Source organism: Trachymyrmex cornetzi, unplaced genomic scaffold, assembly GCF_001594075.2.
Source record: "Trachymyrmex cornetzi isolate Tcor2-1 unplaced genomic scaffold, Tcor1.1 scaffold1060, whole genome shotgun sequence".
In the NCBI taxonomy this organism is placed as follows: Eukaryota; Metazoa; Arthropoda; class Insecta; order Hymenoptera; family Formicidae; genus Trachymyrmex; species Trachymyrmex cornetzi.
In genome coordinates this window covers 10,262-35,793 of record NW_017295610.1, presented here as the reverse complement: position 1 = coordinate 35,793, position 25,532 = coordinate 10,262, and the positions used below count along the sequence as shown (strand labels likewise).

Genomic DNA, 25,532 nt, shown 5'->3' with positions numbered 1-25,532 from the left:
ATAACAAATATAAATGTAAAGTATTGTGTCAATTATTTAACATTATTAGTTCGTTAATAAATAACACAAGACGAATGAGTTACTTTAACTTAAAATTTAGAGTGGATCTCCTGGGACATGTAAAAAATGTTAAAATTAACATTTTCTTTTTTACTGTGTATTAATACGTAATTTGTAGAGATATATTAATATGTAATGAGTAGCAAACGAACCGCTAAACGAACTTGTAATCCAAACAATCAACAAGCATATACACTGTCCTAGAAAACGTTTTTCATCCGAAAGAAAGAATGAGAAAGAATAATTCTCGACAATATATGTTGAAAACCAGGATTTTCACGATAATTATGACAGTCCACGATGAAACTGGAACGATAAACCGCTAGGGAATGCGTTTCGAGAAAATTATGTGAACACAGTTATAATCCCAAGGTTGTAATGAAGTAGTTTGCAGTGGGTAAAACTCCTCTAGTGCGAGCTTTTAAAATGGAACAATCCTGCACTGCACGTTCACCGTTTAACCTTCAGGAGCTCACACCAAAATCTCTAATACAGTTACTGATGCTGGGGGGTCTGTAAGACCCATTTAATTTATGTTAATTAATTTCAAAGAACAATAAAATGTTAATATAATTCATACACTGAAAAAAATATAGTCAATTTTAATAAATATTTAGTTGAATACATGCCAACTAAATATTTATTAAATATAAAGATATATTTATTTGATACAAGAAATGTTAATTTAATTTAACAATCATTTTTTTTACTAAACAAATATTTATTTATTGTAAGTAAATATTTAGTTGGCAGTATTGAACTAAATATTTATTAAAATTGACTATATTTTTTTCTCAGTGCACAAAAAAAGAATAAATACCAAGTATAAAAAACATGAAAGCTATATAGAGACATCTATTAGAATCGTTGTAGAACGCCAAAAAAATAACTCAAGAATATTCATTTGTTATCATGTATAATTGAGACTAAAACATTTCGTTATTTACATTGTTTAAAATACTTATGTTTCAATACTTTGTCAATATTAAAATTTGTTAATATTAGTATTTGCATCTAATAGCGCAATCGCCAGTCAAATATGATTTTTACTTTTAGGTCCAATCAATGATTGTGTTCAGCAAAAAAAGCAGCTTTGCAATTGTAAAATTCTTAATATGATTGATTTATACATGTAGATTCAGTGAGGAACTAAGAACAAGATCAATCATGTTAAAGAATTTTACAACTGTCGCAAAACTGTCTTTTCTGCCGAACGGTAGCCATTCACATTAAATTGCTATTTAATCACTTAGTGACTTCTTGGTACTTGATGCATTTAGTATATACGTATATATCGAGTAGCTCGAGATTAAACATTTCTTCTTTGGCTGTGTTCATAGACATAATATGTGTAGATAGACAGAGCATACCGGATGCCGATAAGAAATTTTGCTGACCAATGCATGCGAGAAGGAAGGAACACATTGCATTTTTTATTCTCTCTCTAATAAAAGAAAGTAGGGGATGTATATGCCATAGGCGTAGGCAGACTTGCACGTGTCTCGCGCCGCATATTATACTCAGTCTATCTGTACTATGTCTGTAGATATTTTCTCCACTTGGTTCATAATGCTAGGCGTTATTTGTTATCCTTGTGTAACACTTGATAAATAGCAAGGATGAAATGATTCCAACGTTGCGAACACCAGTATAGCGCGAGCAGCGTTCGACATCCGTAACGGACAGTACGAAGTAGACAGTATTTGAGCATTAACGAATATTTTCAAACAAATCGTGAGAAATAAGCAACGAATAGAAACGTCAAAAGTGAGTAAACAAGAGTTATCATATTAATAGTATTACATTTGTAAAATTGTATTTTAAAAAAATATCAAGTTAAATAAGTTTCTTTTGTTTTGATGGACGACATTTTATGGCTCGCGAGTGTCGTGAAATATCATTTGATTGAGCAATAATAAATACTTAATTAATTACAATGGTGGAAATAATTCTATTGGAGTTGGTACGTCGTCGTGCTAAATTAATATTTTATGACAAATTAATGACAAAATTTTCTTATATTTAATATTTTTGTAATAATGTTCAGCTAATTTATAGATTTTGTGTCCTTGCAAAACAAATAATTTTATGTCAAGGAAATTTCATGTCTGTGCGCATAATATGTACGTTACATAAAATATATTAGATATTCCAATTTTAATTGAATTTCTAAAAAAAGCCTGCGTATAAACAACTTAAAATATTATTCCATGAACATAACATTGCAGATGATCCCTTTCTTGACGGGATTTGTTGTAGGCCTAATAATGTATTTCGTTAACACTCGGATATTTGATCCAGTACATGCCTGCAAAGTACGTCCTACGAACTTATATTCAATGGATATTATTACAAATAAAAAGAATAATATTATAAATAAAAATAATAATATTACTAATATTATTCTTTTCTCTAGGGATCTCTATCCACTGTAGGATTAACCCTTGAATTAACCATCACGATCGGTATTATACAAACCCGCAATGACGACGATTCATCGCATAAAAAGTATCTTCAGGTTTTTCTGTAATGTATCATGTAATAGATCGCTAATTATAAAGAAATATTCGGATTATTTTAAATTATTTCATTACACTATATTTAACATAATAACCTCGTTTCCTTATAACTTCTTTTTTATAATTAATTTCAGTTTTATTTTAAACAGAGATATTTTATTACGTGTGTCCTATTGCTCATTTTTAAGCGGAATTAATTTAAATTAAATTTATTTTAATTTAAAATAAATAAATAAATAAAAAATCTACTAATCTTATAGAATCATATATTATCGTCACACATTATAACGATAAGTTTTCAAATGAAAAGAAATGAGAAGTTTAAAAATTATAAATAATAGGACTAGAATTTCGCGCGCTCAGAGATGGTAAGTATAAAGGTGTTCTCTTAAATTTCATGCCTTTGATAATAACAAAATTCAACATCTTTATTTGTAAAAATTATCATGTCTTTAAAATATTTATCATCAGATTTGAAATGCTCTATTACAAAAAATTATCATAAAGCTATAATAAAAATTTCGTAAAGTAGGTATCAGCTACTTAAAAATTTAATTTAAGAGAGACATATCTAATATCAATTTATATCGACTAATATCAATTTCAATATAATTCAGAGAAACAATATTTGAGAAATATGGTAATAAATTGCGTATCTAACATAAAAGGACGTTAATTTCCATGCTATTCTAAGCTGCATGCTTAATTGTACGATACGTGTAACATTATTCGATTGTACGTAATGTTTAATCTCTTCTAAAAGCTCGCTATCAATTTTCACTGTTCATTCGTACGCGTTTCTAATCAATTATATGTGGAAATTCTTATCATTTGCCGTCGTAACAATACGTCAATAAAGAGAAAGTTTTATCCCTTTCCACGATCGATACAGGACAAAGAAAAAAAAATCGATAATACATATCCAATTCGATAATACATTTCCAATTCGATAACACACAAATCACCATAACGCATGTCGTTGAATTAGTTGATTATTATGTCGAATCAAAACAAATCGTACAAAAATACTCACAAAAAACTGCAATTTTGTAAAAACAATAAAACCTATTGGAAAATCCCCGTGTATGTGTTTTTTCGATTGAAATTATTGTGCATCGTTCCAGAAATGTGAAGAGCGATCCTACAATGTGCAAGTAGCTTCGTTCATATGGTCAATTTACGCATTCGACATATCTCACGTCGACAAGATCATGCGCACGGTCCGTAAACGATGCGTACGATTGTACACTCACGCGTGAGAAAGTTAGAGATTGACCGCGCTCGCATTCTGTGAAAATATCGAATCCGTTGTTGAACGCGATAAAAGATACTGTTGTTAAATTAGAAGAGAAAGAAATAAAAGGAAGAGAAAGAGAAAGAAAGAGACAGTGGGAAAGGAAGAGGGAGGGGGAGAGAGAGGGAGGGGGAGGAAGGGAGGGAGAAAAAGGGAAAGACAGACTGATAGATAAAAGGTATCTATTTGTAATAAATTTGGTAATAATATTTGTAAATTATTAAAGAAATCATGCAATTTAGTTAAATTCAATGTTAACATCAGAGTACGTATGTTCCAAAAATTTGAAATATATAAAAATCTGGCTTGTAGCCTCTTTTTGTTATTTATTGTATTTGTATTCTGTAATTCTAGGAAAAACTTAGGGATATAAGCCAAAATCTGTGACACAGTGGGTTTGTAAGACCCATTTAATTTGTGTTAATTAATTTCAGAGAATAGTGAAATGATAACGTAAAAAGTCGTGTAAAAAAGAATAAATACTAAATATAAAGAATATGAAAGCTATATAGACATCTATTAGAATCATTGTAGAGCGCTAAAACAATAACTCAAGAATATTGATTTATTATCATGTGTAATTGAGACTGAAATATTTGTCGTTATTTATATTATTTAGAATGTTTATGTTTCAATATTTAAAATTTATCAATATTAGTGTTCGCATCTAGTAGCGCAATCGTGATTTTTACTTTCATGTTCAATCGATGGCTGCGTTCAGCAGAAAAAGCAGCTTTGTAATTGTAAAATTCTTGATGTAATTGGTTTATACATGTAGATCCAGTGAAGAACTAAGAGCAAGTTCAATCGTATTAAAAAATTTTACAACAATTGCAAAGTTGTTTTTTTTCTACTGAATATAGCCATTCACATTAAATTGCTATTTAATTTGATTGCTTAGTGACCTCTTGGTACTTGATGCACTTAGTATATATGTATATATCGAGTAGCTCGAGATTAAGTATTTCTTCTTTGACTGTGTTCGTAGACAATATAGACTAAAACTCTAGATACCACACACACACACATAAAGTAGCACATAGATTCTCCATTTTGGACCTACTAACCATACCCTATATCAATAAGACAAAGCGCTTATTGGACTACACACTGCTAAATCGAAATGGCGATCGAAATAACTAATAGGAAGGCTGCCGGTATTTCGGCTCACATCAAAGGAATGTGCTACTTTGGTATCTACAGTATTCTAGAGCTTTAAGATACACCGAGCATACCGTATTTCGACAAAGGATTTGCTGTCCAGTGCGTGCGAGAAACAGGGAACACGTTGAATTTTTTGTTCTTTCTCTAATAGAAGAAAGTGGGGGACGTGTCTGCCATAGGTATAGGCAAATACGCCTCTACTTTCTTCTGTTAGAAAGATAATGAAAAATTCAATATGTTCATTCTTTCTTGCATGTTCGCGTCGCACATGCTCAGTCTATCTGTATTATGTCTATAGATGTCTTCTCCATTTGGCTCATAATGCTAGGCGTTATTTGTCCTTGTTAGGTACGCATCCTTATTATTTATCCTTGTGTAACACTTGATAAATAATAAGGATGCGTATCTAACATAAAAGGATGTTAATTTCAATGCTGTTTTAAGCTGCATGCTTAGTTGTACGATACGTGTAACATTATTCGATTGTACGTAATGTTTAATCTCTCCTAAAAGCTCGCTATCAATTTTCACTGTTCGTTTGTACGCGTTCCTAATCAATTATATGTGGAAATTCTTATCATTTGCCGTCGTAACAATACGTCAATGAAAAGAAAGTTTTATCCCTTTCCACGATCGATATAAAACAAAGAAATAAAATTCGATAATACATTTCCAATTCGATAACACACAAATCACCATAACGCATATTGTTGAATTAGTTGATTATTAAGTCGAATCAAAACAAATCGTACAAAAATACTCACGAAAGACTGCAATTTTGTAAAAACAATAAGAACTATTGAAAAATCCCTGCGTATGAGGTTTTTTTGATTGAAATCATTGTGCATCGTTCCAGAAATGTGAAGAGCAATCCTACAATGTGCAAGTAGCTTTGTTCATATAGCCAATTTACGCATTCGACGTATCTCACGTCGACAACGTCGTGCTCACAACCCGTAAACGATCCAGTACACTCACGCGTGAGAAAGTTAGAGATTAATCATGCTCGCATTCTGCGAAAATAGTCATCGAATCCGTTGCCAAACGCGATAAAAGATACTGTTGTTCAAATTAGAAAAGAAAGAAATAGAAGGAGAGAGAGAGAGAGAGAGAGAGAGAGAGAGAGAGAGAGAGAGACTGATAGACAGAAGGTACTTATTTATATTCTGTAATTCTAGGAAGAGAATTTAGGAACAAGCCAAAATTTGTAACACAGTGAGTTTGTATAAAACCCATTTAATTGATATTAATTAATTTCGTGAAATCAAAATGACATAATTCGTATCAAAGAATAAATACTAACAATAACTATATTTTAATGAGGATAATGTAAGAATCGATAACGTAAGTAACATAAAAAAAAATGAATTGTTTAACATTTTTTCTAAAAAGATTTATAATTACTGAATTTGAACAATAAATACGCACGGCAATAAATATGTGGCCATAAAGAATCGATGCTATCAAAAAAAGGCTTAAGTCCTCCGAAAACATATTAAGTAAATAGAGGAAAAAACAAAGGAAAAATGTACAAAATTAACAGACTAACAAAAATAATAAATTAAAAATAATACAAATAAAATATGAAGATAGAAGTGCACAAATTATACGAAAATAAAGAAAGAAAGAAAGCAAAGGAGAGAAAAAGAGAGAGACATACAAACTGAATTGTGCGACCGCGCGGAGGGAACGATTTTGATGTGAAGCATCTAAAAATTTAGCTACAGATCTGAAAATAATTTTGTTAGACCATCAAATTTTTAGGTAGAACATTCAAATTGATTGCTAGAAAAAATTTTTTCATATGTCCAGCTAAATTTTTTGGATACTTTAGCAAAATCGTTCTCTCCGTACACTGAGAAAAAAATGCTATTAATTCAATTAAAGTCTATATTACGGGCTGTCACTAACATAAGTGATTAATTCATGTATCATGAATTAATCACTTATGTTAGTGACAGCCCGTAATATAGACTTTAATTGAATCAATAGCATTTTTTTCTCAGTGTACATATCAGTTATATTAGTTTAGTCTAAATTAATTAATTGCAAAACAGTAAAACTGCACATAATAGATATCAATATTTCATTATATATATGTATATAGTATATTATATTTTTCTAATGATATGAATCTAATTATTGATCTAATAATCTTAGTACAACTCTAACTTAGAATTTCCTAACCGCGAGATTTATTTTGATACTCGAAGCTCTTTCGAGGGCAAAATTTAATATCTAATTCGCTAATGTGGAAACGCGGGAAGAGAAGCTGTAATAAACTTAGGAATAACTCGGCGAGAATACCTTAAAATCGATTCACATTATCATTCAATTTAGAATTTGATTGCGAGATCGTCTTATCCTCGCATATGTTTTTATTTTTAGGTGTCACTTGCGCGCGGATTTAGTCGCCGCCCAACTACCGGAGAATATAGTCTATGAATGTCTGTGGTCCATTATATATAATCGTTCGATCACTCGGATGCGACGAGTTATTTTAAAAAGGCACATAAGTGCATACACGGGGCTGAACGGATTCGCTGTTTGACCTTTGCCATCCGCGTGCAAAAACCTTTATCATTCGCGCGTGCGGCTTCGATTAATTTTTAGCTGCTCCTTAAGCTACCCGCAAAATTATCTGGATACTTCCTAGCGGAACTACCTTTAGTACTCATTAGAATGCTCATCCGGAAATTTTTCAAAAGTACCACAACGTATTAGATTAATATCAATAAATTTATCTACATAAAAAAGTTTTACCTTTTTTATGTAGATAAAAAGTATCTTAAAATTTAGCTACATATAGAGATTAAAAAATTACTTTGATGGAGTATCAAAATAATTATATAGGACGCTTAAACTGATTGCTAAAATTTCTAAACTTTTTATGATATTGTTCAAGTTTCCTATATAATTATTTGGAAAATTCAGCAAAATTATTTTCAAATTTGTATCTACCTAAATTTTGAGAGACTTCAACAAAATCATTTTTTCTATACATCAAAGTAGATATATCAAGAAAAATATTCTGCTTGTATGAACGAGAAATACAAACAAAACAAATTCCGATCATATCAATCGGAATTCTGATTATCATAATTGAATTACTGGTGATCTCGATTAAAATGTTTGATAAATTTAACCATAGGTGTCTGATTTATATCTCTTTCTGGTTGAATCTGCCAAAATTTTAATTTATGCAATGAAACTTTTTTCCAGTGTAAATGTTTTTCAGTAGAAATTCTAATCTAGAATTTCTACAAGATACTCTCTAAATCTGAACCAGTGGATAATCACTGATATCAGTGCCAAGTATGCCACTGGTAATCAGTGAGTGAAATGTGAAATTCCTAACCTATAGCTAACCTTTATTATGTGATCTAATTAATTTTATTTTAGTGCATAAATTCAATTAATATAGTATTAGAAGATTGAAATTAACATATAAATATCAATACTAGAATATATAATGCTCAAACCTTCTTTCTTTTTTAATTGAACTTCACTGATTATCCAATGCCAAATACATCACTGGGTGATTAGTGAATAGTGGCATACTTGGCACTGATATCAGTGATTATCCACTGATTCAGATTTAGAGAGTAAAAATTACTTGTAAAACGCAGCTCGCAAGTTTTTTGCTGGACGGTAAGCATGATTTGAAAATATTGGCATAAGTTAAGAAATAACTAGAGATACAATCCCCGATTAGACGTGTGCCCCGTAATTGAATTTCGCCGATAAAATCATTCACCGCGATACCCTTTTACAGCGCAACTTTATCACGCGCTGAACAATAAAAGTACTTAAATCAGTTCGTTGAAACTTCACAGCGGGAGGTAAAAATTGAACAGTTATATGCATTTAGAGTATGTTCTTGAAAGAAACTTCGGCTACTTAATACGCGCATAAACTTATCTCGAATGAACTTCGTCCATAACGTCGTGAGAGCACTGTGCTTATTTATCCGCGCAGAAGCTTCTTTAATAAAAATTACAATGTAGCAATCGGTTGCAAAGTATTTTTGCAAACTAATTCTTCGACTCTCATAGAAAGAACGATTTCAGATCTGTAGCTAATAAAAAAAATAACAAATTTTATTAGATACAGACCTGAAAATAATTTGGTTGGACCATCAAAGTAATTATTCCAGAAACTATAAGAAATGTTGAGCAATGCTGCAAAAAATTTTGATATTCTAGCAACCAGTTTGAGTTTCCAATAAAATTATTTTGATAGTCTAACAATATTATTTTTCTGCAGCCAGCAAAGTTTTAGATCTTTCAACAAAATCGCCGTTTTTCCCATAAGTTTTTACAATAAATTTGTTTTGAATCTCTATAGTTAAGTCTATTATATAAATAGAGAGAATAATAATGATGATAAGGTGGTAAAATATCTCTCCGTTACTCGATATTAAAATAAATACTTTCGTTAAAATACCACGGTAAACCGTACGTTGGAGTCGCTGACTGTTTATTGACAACAGTGATCTACACACATACAGTACTGTAGGATTATATTGGACTTCTGCTGGTCGTCCCGTCGATTCAATAAGTGATAAATATGACTACCACTCGGCACGTAACCCACACGTAATATCCTCTCCGCGACGCCAATACCGGTTTATATCATAATTTTCTCATCTTTTTAAGATGGCGGCGCGGGTAGAATCAGGTCCATAATAGGATTTTTGCTCGAGGGAAGGATACTACGGATTTCTCTATATATCGCCAATGGCTCCTACAAAACGAGAATGAGGATGAAAAGGGGATGACAGGGGAGAAGGACGGAGTACGAGAGCGGATGCGAGATGAGCTTTATTAATGTCACCGTGTGAACGCTTTGCCGAGTGTAGGTAATATACGAAAGTACAGTCGTCCGTAAACAATTTTGTCATTTTTTCACGTGCATATCACTGAACGCGGCGCAACTAATGAACGAACACGTTAACAATATTAATCCCGACATGAAAATCTTATCATTTGTGTTCTATGAAAAAAAGGTACGTGGCTAGGAAAATCAAAATGACATGGAATAATATAATTTGTACATACATACATATATAATATAATATTTCACAAAAAAGTATTGTTTCTTACTCTGTCTAATATGTTAAGTATCTTTTTAAAGAAATCAACATATATAATATAATCTGTTTCCACTCTACTTTTCAATTAATTTTAAACTTTTAGGCCCGATTTTACAATATATGGTTACCTAAAGATTAAAGGTAACCAAGAAATTCATGAATGAATTTCATTGATGAATCTGCTGGTAATCTTTAATCTTTAGGTAACCCCATATATTGTGAAAACGAGCCCTACAGTGAACCTTGAATCATAGATAACAAAAGTGAACGAAAACAATTTTATTTTATTTTTACAAATATATTTCTGTGTAAAATAATAAGTACATGGCGATTTAATACAGAAATACATCATGAATAATTATTTACATGTAATCAATCGGTTAATATAGTCCTACTTTTATTTTATTTATTTATAATATTCCTTCCTTTATAAATATCTTATACACATATATTTTTGCGTCAATATATCACTAAATTGTCTTATAAAATAAGAGTTAAATATATTATATTCAGGATTGGGAAGTGAGATTCATTATTTGTAACAAGTTACAATTAGAGTTACTTTTTTCTATAACTGTTAACTTATCTTAAAGTTTAGTTACATTTTTTGGTAATTAATAACTAATAATTACTCTCATAGTTACTTTATAACAAGTTTTATTCCTTAATATATGACCAAAATAAAGTGCTCAATGAATAATTGGTGATTATTTTTTGTAATAATAATTACAAAACGATAATTACGATAATTTATAACGGTAACTAGTTACTGTTTGAGAGAAAAAAATTGTAGCCGTAACTAATTACTTTTACAAAGTAACTTTTCCAATCCTGATTACATTATTTGATGTAGAACAACTTAAACTTACCAAACGATGCGTAGCAGCGGAGTTGTAAATTGCGTTGAACCTGTAAAATATAGATATATCCAAATTATACTACAACGTTAGAGAGTAACATCATAGGAAAAGCTATTGCATGCATTGAATTTTTATCTACCTTTGAAAATCGTTATAAATAATTTCCAAAAAGACGTTCAATAAAATTATTAAATAATTTTCAAAAGAGATGTTTAATAAAACTGTTACGTACTTTTAAAAAGTAATTAATAAAATTATCATATAAATTAAACAAAAATTAATAAAATTTTAATATTTTAGAAAGAGATCTCCTTTGGGGAAATATAACTTGTTACTAACTTTTTTTTTATCGTTATTTAAATTATTTAATTTATTTTAAATAAATCATCAATGGTAGATCATAGTGTGTTAATTGCAATTACGCGGAAATAAACATTCGATACCACAAATATATAAACCACAAATATGATAAACAACATAATATTATGTGTATATAAATACATGTGTACATATAATAAGTTTTACTCACCCTGTGGTTGCTCCGCCGTTGCCCGATGCCTCCCCCCAGGCCTCGTCCTCCTCTCAGGTTAGGTCAGTTTGCACTTGCACACTCATTCGCGGTTAATTACGATCGTGTTCAATTTACGTACACGATTATCGAGCAATATGATGATTGCTCGACTCTTGCACGGCACTCCCGACAATAATTCTGTTAATCACGCGCGACACCCACTTCATATATTGCAATTACGATGAAGATATTGCAATTATCGGGAAAGAAGAACAGTCGCATAAAAAACCGCGAGCCATTCGACGCCCGTGACGTCACGAACCAACAGAATGACGAGTCGCGAACGGAGGCGTTTCAATGCATAACCGATACACAAATGTTAAATTTACGTTACATTGTCGACAATACACTGTCGATAACGCATTGTCGATAGTGTGACGTAAATTTCAGTGCTCATTACGAATGCACTTACTAATTAAACGTAACGCGCCGCGCTGGACTCGCGAATCGATCCGCTTTCGTGACCACAATGTTCCGCCAAGTTATACCTGAAGTGTCGCGAAATATTCGAACGTTCCCAACTTCACACCGATGCCGCGCGATATACAACGCGAGTCAAGTCGGCAGCCAATCATGAAGCGTTCCTGGCGAAAATAAAGGGTGCGTTCGGTTCGGTTTCATGCATGATGCGCACGATGTATCATTTTATTCTTGCTGTTCACTGAATATTAGAGAAGAAATGAATACATCATGCGCATTCATATAAAACGAAATGCATTCAAAGATTGAAGAATAAGGCTCTGTGCGCAGTGGAATAAATATTAGCAATAAGAATAAATATTAATTACAGAAATAAAAAAATGAGGAATAAAGATTAATCGTATCACACAATGAATACGAATAAAATATGATATATAATATATCTTATTTGTATCCATTGCGATATGATTAATTTCTATTCTCATTTTTTTATTTCTGTAATATTTATAATATTTATTTCTGTTACTAATATTTTCTCCATTGTGCGCAAAACATAAGTCGAATGCAAGGAGAGAGTAATAGAAGCGTAAACGAAGTTTCTATTCTTACGAAAATTCAATTTAATACCGAAAATTACTTATTTTGAGTCTTAAAAGCGGTGCTTTTATCACTCAAAATAATTAATCACTGCTTTCCAGTATTAATTTTCTATGGTAGATGGCAAAAATTGAAATAACGAAACATAAAAGGTTTACGCTTAATTTTACATTGTCTCAATTTTCACCTCCTTTTACATTTGACTTACGTTCCGATTTTTATTTTCGCCAGGAACGGACAAATCGTCAGAAAATTTATACTCGAGACACTGAAGAGATTTCGAAATCGAGATACGCCTGTAACGTAGGTAATTTGAACACATAAATTCTGCAAGATAACATCTGATTAAACGGTCGACACTTAAATCATACAATTCGCGTACATACATATGTATGTACTAAATATCATCACATAATGTTAGATTCATCTCGACGTACGACATTCAATAAAAAAAAATCGGTTTTAATTTAGCGACAGTTTTGTCTCTCAATAGGAAACACATTCTCCTATTGGATATCGAACGCCGTCAATAGATATCGTACGCGGTGTGAATCCAGCATAAGTTACGCGAGTCAACATTCACGTAGTACTTCAAGCCCGTATCAGACTAGAGATTGAGATTGAGATTAGACTGAAATTTGACCAATCAAAGCAAAGTTTGCTGAACTTGATATTGGTTTTCCTTCTTTTGATTGTTAAATTCCAATCCAATCTCAATTTCTGATATGGGCTTCACTTCGCGACACGAAGAAAACTCCCGAATTGACGAACAATGCTGGACGCGCTCGAGTTGGATTCTATGAGAAACAGTCATAAGCAATTTGTGACGAGACGTTATGGGCCTTCTACAATAAGCCATTAGTCATAAATCAGAAGCCAGAAGCTAAAAATTGACCAATCAGTCATCAATTTTTAGCTTCTGACTTCTAATTTATGACTAATGGCTTATTATAGAAGGCCCATTAAAGTTAACATTCCGACACTCCTTTCAATCTTAGATAAACCACGCGAGACTCGCTACTCAACTGGAGTCTCTGGAAGAATATGACCAAAATTGTTTATTTTCTTCTCATAGAAGTTTAAACATTTTTTCAGAATTTTTTATCAACTTTTTAGTACTGCATTTTCTTATTGGTAACTATTTTTGCCAACAGGAGAATATACGGTATTAAAAAATTCTGAAAAAATTCTCAGAACTTTATGAGAAGAAAATAAACAATTTTTGTCTCTTGCAGTTTTTCTGTAAAGTTGATGGTATTTGAGAAAAAAATTATTGAAAATCAATATTCGACAACTTTTAGTAATTAATATATATTATATCTCGAGCAAAATTTTCCTCGGAAAAAACATTTTGGAATATAGCTTAAGATGATCTTAAAGTAAAAACGAGCTAAAAGTCCGGATATACAATAGGTGTTTTAAGCATTGGCTTCATATGGAAAGCCAGGCTTTCACCTTATTCTGATTCCGTTTTTCGATTCCATTTTTCGTATCCATGGGACGGCACCTCAGATCGATTTATTTGTATAACATACTAAAATAATTCGGGCTGCGTTTCGTTACACGCATAATGCGCATAATGTATCATTTTATTCTTATTTAACACTCTACAATAAGAATAAAATGACCCCTCATGCGCATTACGCATGCAACGGAGCGCAGCCTCTGATTGGTACGGAAATTCGATCATGGAGAAACACCCTTAAGGCTTACTACACTTACTGTACTTCGGGACTAATGAATACCGGCCTATACGCAATCTCGCTTCTCGATACATTCGCGCAAATGGCAGGAATCACTCACTGTTAGTCACGTAGGCAAGCAATAAAACGGTTAGTAGAGAACAATGCATTTCTCTGATATTCACGCAATACTTATCGCGTCACATTTCGCGTGATAACACTACGTATAATAGCACACGGTGAATTGCTACCCGTCAATTCGAGCGTCGGGACAGGAATGCGCAGGAATGATAGCGCGGTGGCCTTTTTTGTAAACAGACACGGCGGTTGGCGCAGAGCGCGACGCACCATACAAACAACGTCGCTGGCCAACCGTTTCGCCGCACCCCTCCGCTCGCCATTGTTATTCGCGTAATTTACGACGCGTTATGATAATAACGTTACGCTGAATATTTTTCGTCTTAGATTTCGATGAATTATCGTCGTAAGATGCTGTGCACTGTCTTTCGCTCCGTTTTGATGGACCAACGTCGCTGGGGACAACGAACGCCGACTTGGAGCAACCCGAGCAAACTCTCGTCGGATTTCAGGTAAGTGCTTCCGATACTTTCAAAATCTTACTGGAGATCGAACGCGTTAATTAATTTATGTTGTAGACGATATTTGTGAAGTGAAAGATACGAGGCGCGACAATATAATCTCTTCGAGATTATTTGGAAATGTATAATATTATGTGCTGCATTTAGAGAAATGAGATGGTTCAGTAATAAATTTTATATATATATAATATACAGTGAGTACAGAAAGTTATTTGTACAAAGAAAATATTTTTTTAAAAAACTATTTTTAAAAAGTAAATATTATCCAGCGAGAAATGAATCATCGAATTGATGTTGAATCGATATCGATATGATGATTTCAACACTAATTTGACGTTGATTCGATATTTAATTGACGATTATTTCTTGCTGGGTAATTAACAATTTATTCATAAAAAATACAATAGGTATGTTTCTTAAAATTATATATACCAAAAAGATGTATATTTTATAGAAAATATATCAAATATATATACCAAAAAGATGTATATTTTATAGAAAATATATCATCTGAAAAATAAGCGAAAATTAAAAATCCTACTGTTTGGATCCTCAAAAAGTATTCGTACAGTTGAGAAATTTAGCTTCTAAAATCAGGAATACAAAGCTCGTTTGCTTATGTTAGAATAGAATATATTCATTGTATAAGATTGTTAATTAATGTTTATTTTTTACAAATAAGACTATTTTATTCAAAAATTCCTTGTACGAATATTTTTGCTCTCACTGTACATACATTACTATTTTCGATTATATTTATCGTGCCTTCAGAGTTCAGAGTTCACTATCAAAGTTTGATTGGAAGAAGCGGAAATATATTTAACTATGCTTATACGTTAAATTTATTTTAAAAAAAAGAGCGTGATTTTTTTTATAATATATGCAATATGATATACAGAGTATCCAATAATTGTACAATGCTTTAATAATGCATTCTAGAAATAATTACTAAATCCTAAACCAAGATTTCAAAAATTAAGAAAATTAAGTCACTGCAAAAGATTTATTTTATTTTTTTTACATATTAAAATCACACAATTTTATTTCTTTCAAAATGTATAAAATATTAGAGAGAAAAAAAAGAAAAAAAAATAATAATAAATTAACCTCTGCAGATTTCTTTTTGATAAAATAAATTTTTATTTTTAAAAAAATATCATAATATTTTCTGTATATAATAAAAAAAAACATTCTTAAAAATACTTACCCAAAAAGAACAATTTATTTTATGTAACAATTTATTTTATGTGTATTTTTAAACTTAGTTATTGTTTGTCTTATCGTATTAATTAAAATTGCGTAGTACTTACACACAAAGAATAAAAAATCATTTCCAATTTCTAAACCCTAAGCGGTAAAAATTTATATCATTACGAAAATCTATTGCAAATTATAGATCGATACTCATGTAATAAAAATAATTACGAGTTCAATTTTATAAATTCTATACAAAATTATCTTTAATTATATCTAATATTTATATCTCGGAAATCATTATTTCCTAATGATCTTGAAGATTTTCAGAAATGTAATATAATTGAAATTTTATTTCATATCATATGATTTAGGATTTTTTATTTTAATTTCTATGAATGTGCTATTAAAATATTGACAAGATACATAGAAAGCTTTAAAGAATATAAATCATAGAATTAAAAATGCCAATTAGAGCCAACAATAAATTCATGTGTAAAAAAAGTTCTTACATGTGTATTCAAATTTTTTATTGAATATTAAATCTAAAACGTTTCAACTCCACGCTTTTAGGTACTCTTCAATAATAATCAAGCAGTATTGTAACTGAAATTGTTACATAAAAAATATTATCGACATTAATTACATATTCTGTATAAAATATAGATAATAATATTGTATATATGATATATTTAACCTATAAAGGATAATGCATAACGTTATCCAGAAACGGATTCTACATTTTCATACGAAATAATTGTATCCATTTTCTATATCAATTTCTATATCAATTTTACGGCAACGCTTGGTATGACAAAATATAATTCCCGCACAGTCGTAACAGATGTTCTATTCACGTCAAGAATAAAACAATCATCCGAGATGAGATTCTCCTCGTTAGTCGGGCTGTGTTTTGCAGAGATGTCAGTAGGTAAATTTGGACAAATTTACTCGAGGAGCGTCGCTCGTAGGAAATAAGATCTTACTCCTGGGAGAAGGGAAAACGGGACAAAGGATGGGAATAAGGAGAAGCTCCAACGATAAATTAAATCCACTTTTAAGAGCACCGCTTTTCCGCTGGAAACGCTCATTAGCGTTGATTGTGAGGCAGCTCGTTCACGTTCTGCGGACGCATTCTACACACGTCGCTATGCAGTTTGCCAATAGCGATGCGGTCTCGTCTCGAAACCGACGAAATCAATCCGCGTCTCGATCTCACGTAACAAACGAACTGAATTAAACGAACGAGGATCGTATTTACCACAACCGAACGCTTCAGATATATTTTTCGTATAGTACCTAACGAAATAATATCGCGCGAGGTAAAGAGATAAAATTGGAGCAGATAAATTGTATAATACGCGAATATATATATATATAAATCGCGGAAATCAACGGGGCAAAACAACGCAATTAATTTTTCCAATGTACAATTATCGGCGGTATCCGTTACTATTTCTTTTGCGAACGTGTCGGACGTGTTTTTATCTAATTTTATCCTGATTGTACCCTTATTGTATCAACTGACGGTAGGACGAATATTAATCAACGCAATCGAGGGACACCGAACGCGAATCAATAAATGTATAATTGGGCCGTTTCTTATAGTAATCGCGCACGGAAAAAAATATAGATTTGAGTCTATGACGAAATTAATGACTAGGAGGATGATGTTGATCATGAATCGCGGAGCTTGCAGGCTGAAGCAGCTTTTTCTTCTTAAGCTGCGTTTCACTTAGCGTTCACAATGCTCACGAGCATTATTTTGTCCTTGTTTAATATTTGATAAATAACAAGAATGAAATGATACTCGCGAACGAACGCCAAATGAAATGGTATCCTTAGTTGAATGACTCTCAACCCGTCGAGATCCTATTCGGTCAGTAACAATATATAGTCGAATTAATCTCTAAACGCCTTTTTGGTGTGGTACATATTCAGAATTTTTTTTCTAGGTTGATATTTCTATAATTCTGAAAACTAGTTAACCTATTTAGCACATAGAAAGAACGGTTTTGTTGGAGTATCTAAAAATTTAACTAGATACAAATCTGGAAATAATTTTATTGAACCATCAAAATAATTATGTAGGATGCTCAAATTGGTAAAACTGAAATATCAAAACTTGTTGCAGTATTGCTTATTATTATTAAGATTCTAAATAATTATTTTGATAGACCAACAAAATTATTTTCAGATCTGTGTCTGTGGGCGGTATTCACATAATCCATTGTTGTTTCAAGACTATCTTAAGTAATGCTTAAGACGCTAATACAGCTATCTGATTGGTTCGTAACTTCTTAAGACTGTACTTAGACGGTCTTGAATATAAGATCTGACTACACTGAGAAAAAAAAGTTGCTGTTTCAAAAAAATATTAATTGATTCAACTAAATGTAGCGTTCACGGATTGTCAAGCAAATATTTGTTAATTCAACTAAATATATCTGTTAATTGAAACAAATAACATGTTTTAAATTACATGATTTTGTTAATCTAAATATATAAATATTTGAACTAAATAATCATTACGAACTAAACGCGTTTAGTCAAGTTAACTTTTTTTCTCAGTGTATGAATACCGGCCTATATAATTAAAGGAGAGACAACTTTCACTTTTTTGTGACGATTAGGGGATCGTTTTATTATTAATCGTTGTCTTATTTATTTTTTTCATGGAAACTGAAAATTATTATAATAACAATACTACACTGAAGGAAAAATTAGTTGTGTGTGTGAAACAAATTTAATAAAATCATTACTCACATTGTTACAAAATTGCTGTCAATTATGCTTCAATTATTTTGTTGATCCAACTTTAAATTAATTTTTAACCCTTACCGTACTATATGGGTAACTAGTGGCCGAGCGATTCCTGCTCGTGCAAGTTTCTTTGAGTCTTTCGGTAATTATAAATTATACTACATTTTATTATTTTCCAAAATAAAGAGTCAATATTTATTCTAGAAAGTTGAAAGTATGTTGGTGAATTTTTAGAGATTTTTTGAATTATTTTTAAGAGGTAAAAAAACGAAGAGATTTGAAGTGACCCTTGATGGTATGGATGAGGCACCAAATTGTAGATGGTATGGTAAGGGTTAAATAATTGAAGAATAACAATTCGTAACTATTTTAATTTCGTAACGATGTGAATAAAGATTTCATTCTTAATTTCAAATATCAATTTTTTCTTAAGCGTAGCGTCATTATTATGATAATTTTTGGTTTCCATAAAGAAGGATACATAAGAAAATGTAGAAATAAAACCAAACGATTACTAAAAAAGTATTCCCCTATTAAATTCATACTCGGTGGCTCTTCTGATGCAACTTCGTGTAAACCACGCACATAATGCACTCTCGTGTTATTGCCTTATTATGGAATTGTCGCGCAAACTCTGCTGCTCTCGTACAGACAATGATAACGGGAACAACGCGAGAATCGAAGAAAGACGGACATACTGTCGGTTGGAAATAGTTTCGACGGTTGTTGAATGAACCGGACCACGAGTTACTAAACGAGCAATTTATGCGCGGGCGTTATCGGCCAAACGAGAGAGAAACACCTGTTCGTTAACTCATTCGACGGAGACGACGACGAGGACGACGACAACGACAACGACAAAGTGCTTCGCTTTCTAAGGCAAACCGCCCACGATTTACCATTCACCATCTGGAAATTAGTCCTGTCTGTCGTAGACACCGGGATGTCTATCGACAGATTCGAATAATTCGTCTCGCTACAATTGGACGCCACGGAATGACATTTATATATCATTAGCTATATACCTTTGGCCACGTTTATCCGATCTCTCCGAAACCTGGGCCACCCAAATAAGAAGAAGAAGAAGCTATATACCTATAAATCTAAGAGTAAAGAAAATCTCACGGATCTTCTCTTTTGGATCCTCTTAAATCCGCGCGTGCTTGAGAATATGGGTTGCCCTTCAAATATAGCAGTTGTAAGTGTTCATGTCATGGTTGTAAGTGTTCAAGTTAACCGCGTGATTGCTTGTGACTTCGCAAATTTCCAGATTTATATGTTTAAAGAGACGAGGAAGATCTGGCACGTTTAGAGACGCTCGCGGCGAGAAATCTCTCGGAGAGACGAGCAGAGAGCCTGAGGAATCTCTCCGCGGGATTTCTAATCTTAACTGAATACCTTAAATCATATTATAATACGTAATGCCTCGCATAATTTACGCGTTCGCTTGAACGGTGAACGGCGTAAAGCACCGCAAAGCTGTCTACTGTCTCTCTCTTTCTCCCCGCGAAGAGATCTCATGGAGAAATACTGCGAGTAAATTTACTATGCCCTACATTAGACACGAGCGTAATATGAACTCCCGGAAACACACCGCGAGAATTTCCAATAATTTCGTTCACGCCGAATGTTGCGAGTCGCGCGAAACTCCTTTGCGTTCTAATCAATGAACGGATTGACACGCGTCTTAATCGTTTAATTATTCACAAGAAACTGAATACGAGAGGCGTATTACGAAAATGGCACTAATGATGTCGAAACATTGTGAATTTCGGCAAAACACGAATATAACTGGTGCAATAGTAACGAGATTTTTCGAGATTACACACTGAGAGAAAAGTGTTTGGTATTTAGGATTAATTGTATAGTACAATAATAATAATTAGGAGTTTCATTTTTATAATTATTATAATTTTTATAATTGCTATAATATTAGAAATGATAATTATATTTATATAATATCACAAATTAAATCGACGAGCAACTTAATATTACAGATATTAATAAGCATCTTTAAAACACTGTAAAGAATTTATTGCGAAGAAAGTCTCAACTGGGATTCGAAGAATTTGAGTGATATTTTTTGCAATAAATTATTTAGATATTTTTAGATGCTTATTAGCATCCGTAATATTAAATTGCTTGTCAATTTAATTTTGTGATATTACGTACTCTAGTTTCAGTCTAGGACTGTGTTTCAAAACTGACAGATAATAATCAATGCGCAGTTTTCTTGGAACTGGAAAATTCACAGAAAAATATTATTATTAGGCATCAAGATCCGCCTTTTCACTTATTTGCGTTGAATATTTCTCGGTCCATTTTCACTTAATATTGTATATTTAAGTATATAGTTCTTTGTACAAAAAGAATGCATAATTGACACCGAAAATGACTATGAATTATAATTATATTATGTATTTTTTCGATATATAAAATTGTATAATTACTACTAACATAATAATAATAATAATAACTGTAAATATAGAGCTGCTAACCATAATTTTTATCATGTAATTATAGTCACAAATACCAAACATGTTTTTTTCAGTACATTTAAAATACGCAACTTATACATCTATATAATAATAACTACAAAGCTGTATTTTGGGCAGAAATTCTAGACATTGCTCATACAAGTTATAGTGGGACATCGGATACTTTATGTACAACGGGAATAAAGACGGTTATCATAAGTTTATTAAATTGCTAATGATGGATAAAAGTAATTAATATCTTGATTTCTGCCCAAAATACATATCATATATTTTTTTCTGTCAGCTTTTTACAAAATAGAACAAACTTGAACTTCAAACTTTCAAGCGCGAAAAACGTTGCAAATTATTCATGACAAATTTACGACTTTCCACAGAACGCAATAATTTTCTTTAGAAACATTATCATGTGTAATAAATATAATAAATGCGTGTATAAATAATATATTTAATATTTAAATATTTTCAAATTTACAAAATTAATGAAATATAAAATATGAAATATGAAAATACAGAGAATATTTTCTATTTAAGTTTGTGCAAGGATCCTCTCTAAAACTGTCAAACATTTAAATTCAGTAATATTCCGCGTTTCGTTTTAATGCCTTTATACGTAGCTGTCAATGCCAATTTAAATTGACAAAGCAATTTATTTGAAATTTTAAAATTTCTCTCTCTCTCTCTCTCTCTCTGTTATTTTTATGTTTATTTCTATTACTGTTTATTGTATCTATGTCTACGATCACTCAATTTTGTTATTCGCTCTTTTATGTAGAAATGCATATACGCTTTAGAGGATATCCCAGAGCGTCCAATAAATAATTATGATCTCACACACACACACACACACACGCGCGCGCGCGCGCGCACACGCACGCACGCACGCACGCACGCACACATGGTGAATACGTAGAAATTGGCCTCTTACCTTGCAATGGGTGCAGTTGTGGATGACGGAGTACGGCTGGGCGCAATCGTAGCGCGCCAGTACCTCCTCGAACTCGCAATGCAGCCTCGCGGCCAGGGCATCAACGAGCAACAGCTTGTCCAAGGCATCATCACACTTCTTGCCGCCGTTTAGCACGTCCTCGAGCGGACCGCCCTTGCCCGGCGCCAGGGCGTTGAACACCGCGTGCTCGCAGCAGTGCCGTAGACGCAGCCGAAGCAGCAGATCACTTGGATTATTCTTCTTCATTTGACAGATGATCTTCTTGTGCGATTCCTCGAGATATAAAAGGCACTGTTCCTTCTCCTCCTTCTTTTCATCGGTGCTATATTTATCACCATGTCGACTGCCGCTCTCGCCTCCGTCCTCGACCCCCCTATTTATCTTCATATTATAGGTCTTCATTATCTCGGAAGCATTTTTGCACAGCTTCGGGCAGTACTTGGGCACCTCCGGTGGAGGTGCTCCGCAGCTACCCTGAAGATCGGTCGGCGCTGGTCCCGCCAGATCGCAGGCCGACAGCCAGGGATTCATTTGGTTCACCTCCCAAGTGTATTCGTTGTAGGGGTGCCGCTGTTCGTCGAGCTTCTCTTGATCCGACTGTTGCTGTTGTTGCTGCTGCTGCTGCTGCTGCTGCTGCTGCTGTTGCTGATGATGACGATGAGGCTCGCTATCGGTATTGTAATCGCTACCCTGAACGTATTGTTGCGAATGCTTGTATTGGTGCTCGATGACCGTCGACGACGAGAACAACATATCCGGCGGCGTAGTGTTACCCCGTTGTGCGGGATTCTTGGTGTGCGCGAGGGTCGGGTTCTGCGCGAAAGTCGAGGCGAGGTGACCTAAGGGACTGCTCGAGCACAATAGAGGCCACGCCAGAAGATATAACACAAATAGCAGCAACCTGTAATAGCTCCTACGTATACGCGGCTTGTCTCCTCTTCCTCTTCCTTCTCTTCCTCCTCCTCCTCCTTCGCCTCTTCCTTTTCTCCTAGTAATTGGCTTTTGGAACCAGGCAGTGTTATCGCTACATCTCCTCTCACTATACCATTCTCCTTTTCTTCGTCCTTGTCCATCGAACACCTCGTTCACTGTCAGGTACTCGTGTCTGTAGCCATCGACACGTTCGCGATCCCTCTTCCAATCAAACGAAGAGGATTGCGATGCCCACTGATCACTCTTAGATACACCACTACTCGTATTCCCCTCGGTGTGGATGTAGTCCTCGCGAGACGCGTTTTCATGTTTGTATTCATCGCGCGGATTATCCAAGACACTAACATGCGCGCTGTCATTATTTCCATCTTCCTCGTATTCGTCGTGGGCCTCCTCGGACCCATCACCGTGGACTCTCTTTCGCTCGCAATATACTTGTCCCTCGTTGTCATCGTCGTCGTCACCGTCATTTTTTCCATCGTCATCGTCGTCTCTGTCATCGCTATAGGCAGTGTAAGCATGCACGTCGACGAAAGAAACGGCCGAGGTAGCCACATCGGGCTCTTCCTCGGAGATCGCTCCGCTCCCTCGTCTTCTTCTTGACCTTCTTCTTGCTCTTCGCGGAGCCCGTCGTCGTCGCGGCGACGGACAATCAGCGCCAAGTATGCGCGTCCGCGCGCGCAACGCGTCGCTCTCATTATCGTCCTCGTGATCCTCGTGGCGACGATCACATGTGCGCGCGCGCACCACGCCGCGCGAAGCGGAATCGCGAGAGATGCGAAAGGCAGTGGCAGTTCCGGCTTTCTCATCGGGTCCGTGCCCGGTTTGGAAGTGTCGGGCTTCGTGATGGTATTGCGCGGCGGTGGATATGCCAACGTCGTCGACGACGCGATCGCGAATCGACCTGGAGAACGACTTGGACGACGCATACGAACGATAACCGGACCGTACGCACTCCACGAACGAGGTCGACGACGGTAACCAGAGCTTCTGCTCCTTCTCCTTTTTCTGCTCCCTTTTCTTCTCTTTTCTCCATTTTTTCGACGTAGGTGGTCCCGTGAGTCCGAACGGGTCGAGCAGCATGGGCGCGACGGGATAATCGGGGACGTTAACGTCCCCGACGTCCTGCCGTCGTCGTCGCGCACCTCCTCGTCGACGTTCCTTGACGCGTACGTTCGTAGCTGTACGATGCGACGTGCTTCGCCTTCCTCCACCAGAACCGATTGAACTTTTCGCTGCCGCTGCCTCCTTTTCCTCGATATCGTGCACGTCGACTGATGACGAAAGAGATGACTCGCGGTGGACTCGTGGCGTAGATGATCCGTATCGCAGCCGGGCTGCTGCAGAAGGCCCCGCATCGCTGCCACCAAATCTGAGGCCCGCCTCTCGGCACGCGCTCTGCTCTCCGACACTCGACTCTTCGTGACTCTGTTCCCCGAACGCCGTTCGCGACGCGACCCACGACGTTGCTTCTGCAGCTGCTACCGTTATTTCCGGTACGTCTGCTGAGACACGACCCGCCGAGGAACGCTGCGCAACGTGATCGTTCAGGCGATTCCGCTTCCAAGTGTTCCTTCGGAGATATATCGGAGATATTCTTCCACCACTCGATAACTCGTGCCAGATTTTCCTTACTTTCCCTCTCCACCGTGCAGCGATACACGTCAATGCCTTCCTGGACGGGTGATCTCCGCTCTCCTTTCGTTTCCGTTTCTTTTTTTGTACGCGTCCCTGATCGTCTCCGCGGTAATAGGCAAACTCGCGCCACGATAATCCACGTCGTCGTCCACTCCGTCGCTCTGTCAGCGAGCGACCATTCGTCGGGGTATCCCCGCTGTTCGATGATGTCAGCCCCGCTCGTGCGTATCCCGGACCAGTCGCCCAGGTGCCTGCCTGAGCGGCCCGGGTTGGCGGGGCCCTTAGAAGTTCCCCTGGACCAACGTACCACGGCCGACCGAGACGGCGGCGACTGCGACAGTCGCAGCTGCTGCGGTGGTTGCGGCGACGACGACAATACCGGCGAGGAGTTCTCTCGACGGCGACAGCAACAACGGCAACGCAACGCGTTCGTAGTAATCCACCACCTCCGCTTCCGTTTCTTCCTCTTGCCGCGCCACCTGCACCTCTTGCACTTTGTGTCTCTCGTCGACCTGGCGATGCCTTCTCTCCCTGATGCTGCTGCTGCTGTTGCCGCTGTTGTTGCTGTCCCCGCTGTGCCAGGTGTTGTGCGCCACTTCCGAGTAAGCGCGACGACGCCGGCAGCGACGGCAGCTCTCGACGCGCGCGACGACGTTGCGTGTATCGAGGACCTGATGCGAAAGCACCTGAACAACACCC

At 35.1% G+C, this 25,532-nt stretch overlaps 1 protein-coding gene across 1 annotated transcript in view; it reads right to left on the bottom strand.

The window, feature by feature from the left end:
• Mid1 (calcium-permeable channel component Mid1) overlaps positions 1–25,532 on the bottom strand; it is a 105,952-nt gene that overhangs the window by 79,922 nt on the left and 498 nt on the right. Inside the window, exon 2 of the mRNA XM_018505582.1 lies at positions 22,242–25,526. Coding sequence (XP_018361084.1) covers positions 22,242–25,526 — 3,285 coding nt within the window. The remainder of the gene's footprint in view (positions 1–22,241; positions 25,527–25,532) is intronic.